Below are 8777 nucleotides of genomic sequence, written 5' to 3' on the forward strand. Positions count from 1 at the left end.
ATATAATAAAATGAACGTTTGAATAACTTTTCTTTTTGAGAGATGCTACGTCCATAACATTTTTATAACATTTTCACAACAAATCACAAATGGTTAGTTGTTATTGGTTCAAATTTGAACTTAACACTAAGATTACTTTTTTGCCCCAACAATAACAATCAGTAACAACCAACCACTTAGGATTTGTTGTAAAAATATTGTGAAAATATTGTGGATATATCATTTCTCTTTCCTTTATTAGTGATATGCCAATTTGTAAAAACTATATAGTAATTGTGGGGCCCATGGGCCTGATGGCCTCGGCCCATCATGTAGCAGGCCCGAGGCCCAGGCCGAGGAGCACAGGCTATTCAGGGCCAAGGTGAGGGAAAGCCTTTTTTCCCAATCCACACCGAGGACCACCTTATCCTCGGCCTGACGAAGGTGATTTTGGGGAGAGACTAACCCCAAAGTAAGCTGTCATCTCACATTTAATGCATTCAACTAACTCCCCCTGGCCGCATTAATGGGGAGGTAACCCCTTGGCAGGATAACGTTGATCAGAGTGAACCACTTGAGTACCGATAAGGCCTCTGATGGGACGGAGAGGACCACCTTATCCTCGGCCTGACGAAGGTGATTTTGGGGAGAGACTAACCCCAAAGTAAGCTGTCATCTCACATTTAATGCATTCAACTAACTCCCCCTGGCCGCATTAATGGGGAGGTAACCCCTTGGCAGGATAACGCTGATCAGAGTGAACCACTTGAGTACCGATAAGGCCTCTGATGGGACGGACGGCCAGAAAAGAAAGCAAATAGATGATCAACAGATGGAAGGAAGGGATAGGAAGATGAAAACTATAAAAGAAAAGTGAGTAAAGTAAACAAGGGGGGGGAGAAAAAAAGCGAGAACAATAAGGCCTCCTCGGCCACAGGCCGAGGAGCATCCCCCCATTGGTAAAGAAACTCTTAACATTTTTCTTTTTTATGAGAAAGTTCATGCTTGGTGATCGACGGCCAGCACCTAAACTTTTCACCCCACTCTCTATAAATGTATTGTTTGGGCTTATTGGGCTGAAAACCCATCACTCAGGGTCAATCCAAATTGAGTCCCTACAGTAATTATCATTGGCTCACTTTGAGTGAATTAGTCATATTAATAAGTAAGAATTAATAATAGATTTGAAATTGAATAAAAATAAATAAATATTATTTAAGTGATATTTAGATATAAAAAGACCCCTATAAAATTCTTGCCTTAGGCCTCAAACAATCTTAGGCCGACCCTGTATTAACAAACTATTAACCAAGATAAATACATAAAATCAATGTTTCTTAATACATTAAGATATAATCATCTACCAAAAAAAAAAAACACGCACACACACGCGCACACACACACACACACACAAAATACTGTTTCTTAAAAGCATCAACTATTGAAAAAAAATATTTATTTTCACAGATCAAAACTTACTTTTGCTATTTCAATATAGTATTTGAAATGTCTTGTACAGTGTTTTCATATTCGGTGTTCTAAATACTAAATATTTAGTGTTTAGAACACCTGATGCTAATACTCTAATACTGGGCTAACTAGGATTTTTTTATTTTTTATTTCAAAGTTTTGTTTTTATTAAGTTTTTGAGTTGGGTAGTTACTAGTTAGGCTAGGCTTTAAAAGAGAGTGTCTAGATTTTTGGAAGAGGGAGGCGCAACTCTAGAAATAAAAAAATATCCAAAAAAAAAATGTCTTCTTTTTCTTTGGGCCAAGGGGCCCAATTTTTTTTCTTTTTTTATTTGGGCTAGGGGGGCCTGGGCCCCCCTTGGGTCCGTCCCTAGTAGCACTTAATGCAACTGGTTTGGGCTGGTTTACCAACTCCGATAAGTAGATACCAAAATGATGCAAGAAGATTAAAGCTTGCATTTTCTAGAGAGAGAAATATTCTAGAGTGAGAGAGAGGGAATTCACACCTCAAACTATACTCAACCTAAAATTTTAGAACTTTACAATCAATCTAATTATTATTATTACAATACGTGGATATTTATAGGCTAAGAGTTACGGTGATAACATCATCCATTAATAACTTATCACATGCTAGAATAGAATAGTAAGTTGTAACATATTAATCATGATAGATTTGATAAAGCACATGTGTCTACCTCTAACAACTTCCTAAAATCTAGCATATGCATGTGTTTCTAACTAATTTTTCCTCCAATTTTCAAATGCTACAATAAACTTGGCATATGTGGATTTGGCTACAATAAAAATGATACATGTGAAATAAACTATTGAGCATTCATATTAGTTTGCGTAAAATTTTATGTTTATTTTAACATAATAACTTACTTTTTCTATTTAACACAACTTTTCAAAACAACCTACATCAGATTATCTATTATACATTATATTTCATTAAAAATACTATTTCTTTATCAATTTTTTTATCATTCTCTTAATTCATATATCTCTCTCTTCCCTCAACAATTCTTCCTCAATTAACCACCCCCATCAACCAAACCCAATTAAATGCTCAAAGCAACACCAAAACAAAACTTACACATTCTATCATCAATTCTCACAAACCTACAAAATTCTAGTAAGCTTGAAGCTAAATAAGAGAAACAAAACCCAGTCAAAGTCTCAAAGCAACACCAAAACAAAACCCACAAATTTTATCATCAATTCCAGTAAACCTGCAAAATTCTCAAATATCAAATACCCAAATGAAATCTAACCCAAAACAAATACCAAAACAATAATAATAAAAAAATAATAATAATACCACTTCTCAATTGCCCAAGTCACTTCCTTGCTTGATATTTGTGATGGCTTTGCAATGAAGTGGAGTCAGAGCTCCGTAGTGGAAGTGGTAGTGGTTGTGTTCATTGCAATGGTATGGTTGAGATGTTGGTTTCTCTTTGTGGGTTGGGTCTTGACTATGGGTTTGTGTAGGTGAAGTATTTTATGTTGAGATAATGTGGGGATTTTGTGTTTGGAGGGAGAGATAGGTAAAGTATTTGATGATGAGTATGTGTGGATATTCTCTGTTTAGAGAGCATGTTTGATGATGTAGAGAGAGAAGAAAGTGAGGGGATGAGAGTAAAGGGAAAGTGACGAAGAGAGAGATTAGATTTGAGGAGAGGGAAAAAATAATAGAATATAAAATACAAATGAATATTAACTATGTAAATATACACAATTACTGTAACAACAATGAATATTTAGATAACTTCAGTTTGATTGATGTGGGAAATGTTTGGAGTAAAATGTGTAAAACTTGCTACTTTTTTGATTTTACAAAGGCTAGTGTAATTGCTTTTAGGCTTAGTTTGGTTAGGAGAGTGAAAAAGTCGGGGAATAAAAAATGGAGGAGGCGAAGAAAAAGTGAGGGATAGAAGAGATTTTAGTTTTTCCTCGTAGTGTTTGGTTGGGGTGGAAAATGGAGGGATAAAAAACTCTTTTATTTAATTGAGAAGAAAAATGAAAATATAGAAAATGTAAATTGTATAAATTTACATTACTTAGAAAATTTTGATAGCATATAAGAATAAAAAAAAAAAGTGCTTAAACTTAATTTTTTTTTCAAAAAAAAAAAAAAAAAAAAAAAAGAAGAAGAAGAAGAAGAAGAAAGCAATGTAAATTAGGAGGAAAAGCACATATGGATAATTTCTCATCAAACCTACTCATTCGGCCTATTTTCTCCCTTAAATTGGGAAGAAATCCATTTCACCCCAAAGGATTAGCTCCCATGCCCCACAATTTTCACTTTTCTTTCTATTTTTCCTTCTTCTCATAAATCATCTCATTGTTCTCTCCAACCGATCAGCTCCTTGAGCTTGACTGGCCTTATGTTATGTCACTCTCTTGTACCATGTCATCATGCCACAACATCATCATCCTTGTAATGCATTAAATTCTTGTATTAAAAGAATGATGAATTTGTACAATTCTTAAATCTTATAGGGCAATAATATATCAATATTCAATACTATAAAATTGATAGCACATCTATCAATTCATTTTATTTTTGCCAAATAAGAATTATATTGATGGATGTTCGTTTGACAAAAATTATTTTTGCCAACTTATTTTACTATTCAGCTTATTTTTGTTACACTTTTTAGCATTATTTATGAGTCTAACTATACTATTTCAGCTAACTTTTATCTTTATTTACGGTATTTTCAACAAAAAATTTTTAATTTCAACAAAATAAATGAAAATAAGTTAAATCATTTTTTTTTCTTTAAACAAGTTTTGAAATCATTTATATTGAAATTATAAAAATTCGTCAGAAAAATTAATTATTTTTTTCTTTTTTTATAAAAAAATTTTTAAAAATATTTCTTACTCTAATACTTTATTTTTTTAAAGCCACTGTTAACTCTTTCCAAATAATAAATGTATGGCACTTTTTATTTTTTCCACTGGCCGACCTAGTTACTAGTGACGCTCACAATGGAAACGCACTGTCCGTGTCTGCAGCAACAGCGAGGCAAAGTGGCAAACTTTGGTCCATTCTTTCTCTCTCATTAAAGCCTCTTCACAAAAATGGATTAGTAACTCAAAACCATCTCAAACTCCACACACATAGTATTCAACGGCCGAGATTCGATCTGCAACTCTGGGCACAAAAAACAACGAAAAATACTACTATTTCTTAAAATAAAAGTTTTACTCGGTAATTGGGCCTGATGTGTGGGGACCCTGACAAAGACAAAAGAAAGAAGGGTAAAAAGAAAGCCGCGTGCGGTTACTATTTTTCTTTTTTTCTTTTTTCTTTTTTTAACTGTGGTGGTGCTTTATGCTTAATCGTTTTTGGTTATTGCGTGCGGTTCTTTCTTTATTAACTCCAAGGAAGAATTCAAATTTAGCTCTTCCTTCCGAAACAGTTCAGATTCCCACTTCAGACCCTCTTTCCCAAAATTAAAAACAAAACCCAATACAAAATAAATAATTGAAGTAATTAAACAATTATAGTTCCTATTAATGAATTTGTTAATTAAAATTTTTCAAAAAACATAAATTTTTCAAAAAAATTTTAAACCAATTTGTCCTTTTCCAATAATTATAGCTGTCAAACTCTAAGCGGATAATCCTAATACCTATAAAATGATAAATTATGATTAATTGTTTATCAATTTTATATAAATTATAAAAAAATTGTGGTTTTTTTTTTTTTTTAGTGTGGTGTTGCAATTTTTTATTCTGGGCATCACATTTTCACACTTCCAAGAGTCTTTCCATGTCCCAATTCTCATCCAACCAAAACAGAACAAACAAAAACACGGTCTCAGTTCTCACACTGTCGCTCTCTCACGCTAATAGTAGTTCGAGCACAAAATGCCAACTTGGCTCTAGCACAGAAAACGACCGTTCATTCAGTCAAATCACAATCCCAACCTTTGAAAACATCATTTTTGGCTTTGATCGGAGGTACTGTTCTGTAGTCTTAAGTGGTCTTGCTGAAACTGAAACTGAAACGTCGTCGTTAATAATAGTCTGGGATTTTTGCTAGTCCAAATGTTGTCTGCTTTGCTCCACAACTACTAAATAGTATGTGGTCTAGCTAGTTTGCAACGTTGCAACGTTGTGGATCGGGAACTCCAAGGTTCAACTGGCTGTCTCTCACTCCTTGCTCTCTGCATTGTGTTTGTTCTGCTCACTGCTCAAACCCTGACACTATTCTTTGGGTAAAACTCTCACACTGTTTCATAATAGAAAAATGTTGGGTTTTTAGGTACCATCTTGATGCTAAAGTCACTTGGTGCTTAGGCTTGGTCTTTGGTTCATTTTTCTTCTTCTTGGCTACATTGTGTTCGTATAAAATGCCTGTTCATATAAAAGCCTGTGCTTGCTTTGATTAGTTTCATAGTTAAAGAAGAAAAAAAAATCTCTTGGGGGTTTTTTATTTTTTATTTTTTTAAAGTGGAATCTAGAAATTTACTAGCTTTTGTGTCTTCTTGCTTCTGTTATTTTGAAACTTGATGCTAAACCCTCTTGAAGCTGAAGTTTGATGATGGGATAACCTTTAATATTGATTTTAGCGCTTTAAGTATTTTGAATTTCTGCTCCTCCTTTTTGAACTCAAGCCGATATTCGCCCTAGTTGTTTACTGAACCTTTTAACTAAAAACCCCAAAGTTCATTTCTTTAATTAATATAGGGGTGTTCCATGCCACTACCACAGGGTTTAAGGCATATTACCGGGAATCCCGGTTCTTCTTGGGGAAATTTCTGGATCGCTGTTTAAGATTTTGTACCCCACTTTCATAATATTGTAATCTTAATCTTATTATATTTTGGAATTTACTCTTGTACAAGGTATAAGCACATTGAATTAGATCTGTGTCAGTTTTTGGGTTCTTTGATCTTTAAGCAATGGAAAATGCCACCTTTAAACCCTCTAAGCCCTCCTCAAACATATCTGAAATTGTCTCCAAATTCACGAAAGTTTGTAAATTGAGATCCATTGGTGTCTTTCCCTCTGAAACCCCAAATCAGAAGCAGCACCACCATCAACATCAGTCTTGTCACAACCCTAAGAACAACACTGCCCCATTAGTGGAGGAAAGCAGCGATGACACTGAGGAGAAAGAATGTGTCAGTGAGAAAATTCATCCTCAACCCATTGAAGTTTCAAGCAAAAGCAATGTGTGTGGTGAAGGGGAGATTGTGAAGTTATTTGACACTGTTTCAGCACTGAAATTTGCTTATATTCAGCTTCAGGAAGCTCACATTCCCTATAACCCGGATAAGATTATAGATGCTGATCAACTTGTTGTGGCTCAACTTGAATCACTTTGCAAGATCAAGCGTTCGTATAAGGAGAAGCAATTCACGAACAAAGCAGAGCTTGACTCCTCTACATGCAATCATTTGCAAGTGGAAATTGAATTGAGTGAGAAGGTGTTGGAAGACTTGAAGTCCCAAGTCAAAGCTAAAAACTCTGAGATTCTTCGTTTGCAAGAAGTGCTTCAGGATTTGGATTTGGGGAACATTGGACTGGTTGAGAAGATGAGGCAGATAAGTCTGGAGAAGAAGATCCCAACAGTTTTGAGCATAGCTACACTTGAAGATGCTTTCATAGCTGCTACCAAGTCCATTCATGATTTCGCAAAGCCATTAATTAGCTTGATGAAAGCTTCAGGTTGGGATCTAGATCAGGCAGCGAATTCAATCGAAGATGCAGTTGTTTATTCCAAAAGGTCCCACAAGAAATATGCGTTTGAAGCCTTCATAGCACGGAGAATGTTTTGTGGGATTGAATATAAGTCCTATAATGTGGATGAAATTATGAGGTTTGATAACCCAATTGATGCTCTGACAGAATATCCAAATTCTGATTTTGCGAAATTCTGTGGAAAAAAGTATCTATTAGTTGTTCATCAATTGCTGGAAGTGTCATTCTTTGGGAATCTTTATCACAGGGCATTTGTATTGAGTGGCAAGCATCCCAGGACACCATTCTACCAAATATTTGCAAAGATGGCAAAGTGGGTCTGGGTTTTACAAGGCATTGCAGCTTCTATCAATCCAAAAGCAAAACTATTTACTGTCAAAAGAGGTAGCAAATTTTCAGATGTTCATATGGAATCCGTTGAAGAGGATATGGAAGGTGCAGTGGAGGCTGATGAACAAGCTATGCGTAGAGTTGAGCTGATGGTCATGCCGGGGTTTCAAACTGGGGATACATTGTTGAGGTCCCGAGTGTATCTTTCAAAACTGAAGTAATCCCTTTGGAAATGCTAGATGGAGGTGCTTGGACTAACCGGTAACATACCTAATGACCTTTTGTTTTGTAAATGTTGATAATTAGCTCAAGGTAGTTGGAAGCTGTATTCCGAGTTTTTGCACTCTAGCTGGTAGTGTTGATGTAATTGGACACACAAACTAGAGTTTGTACTTTCCACTTTCCAGTTGCCAGTTTTTGATAAATCTACATTGTAGGCCGCAAGAATCTTGTTAATTTCTTAGTGTAACTGTAAATAATTGCTGGAAGTGTCATTCTTTGGGAATCTTGATCACAGGGCATTTGTATTGAGTGGCAAGCATCCCAGGACACCATTCTACCAAATATTTGCAAAGATGGCAAAGTGGGTCTGGGTTTTACAAGGCATTGCAGCTTCTATCAATCCAAAAGCAAAACTATTTACTGTCAAAAGAGGTAGCAAATTTTCAGATGTTCATATGGAATCCGTTGAAGAGGATATGGAAGGTGCAGTGGAGGCTGATGAACAAGCTATGCGTAGAGTTGAGCTGATGGTCATGCCGGGGTTTCAAATTGGGGATACATTGTTGAGGTCCCGAGTGTATCTTTCAAAACTGAAGTAATCCCTTTGGAAATGCTAGATGGAGGTGCTTGGACTAACCGGTAACATACCTAATGACCTTTTGTTTTGTAAATGTTGATAATTAGCTCAAGGTAGTTGGAAGCTGTATTCCGAGTTTTTGCACTCTAGCTGGTAGCGTTGATGTAATTGGACACACAAACTAGAGTTTGTACTTTCCACTTTCCAGTTGCCAGTTTTTGATAAATCTACATTGTAGGCCGCAAGAATCTTGTTAATTTCTTAGTGTAACTGTAAATACGTCTCTTAACGATGCCATCGTATTAGTTCATTATTATTATTATTATTATTATTTATTATCTCTTTGCTCGGTGAAGTCGCTAGTTATTTAAATCTAATTCATTGATTCAGCACCTACTAAACAACTTTATTCCCCGACCAAAATACAAAAAAGGGAGAAAAGAAGAGACTAAGTATGGGCATTAGGGGATAAATGT

The 8777-nt window shown here is 35.4% G+C and overlaps 1 protein-coding gene across 1 annotated transcript; it reads left to right on the top strand.

The window, feature by feature from the left end:
• Positions 1-5232: 5232 nt before the first annotated feature.
• On the top strand, positions 5233-7981 carry LOC112024187 (protein GRAVITROPIC IN THE LIGHT 1). The gene has a single exon (XM_024056834.2). The coding sequence runs from the start codon at positions 6371-6373 to the stop codon at positions 7721-7723; it is 1353 nt and encodes a 450-aa protein (XP_023912602.2). The 5' UTR covers positions 5233-6370; the 3' UTR covers positions 7724-7981.
• Positions 7982-8777: the final 796 nt, after the last annotated feature.

This window comes from Quercus suber, unplaced genomic scaffold (genome assembly GCF_002906115.3).
Source record: "Quercus suber isolate HL8 unplaced genomic scaffold, Cork oak 2.0 scaffold_537, whole genome shotgun sequence".
NCBI classification, from domain to species: domain Eukaryota; kingdom Viridiplantae; phylum Streptophyta; class Magnoliopsida; order Fagales; family Fagaceae; genus Quercus; species Quercus suber.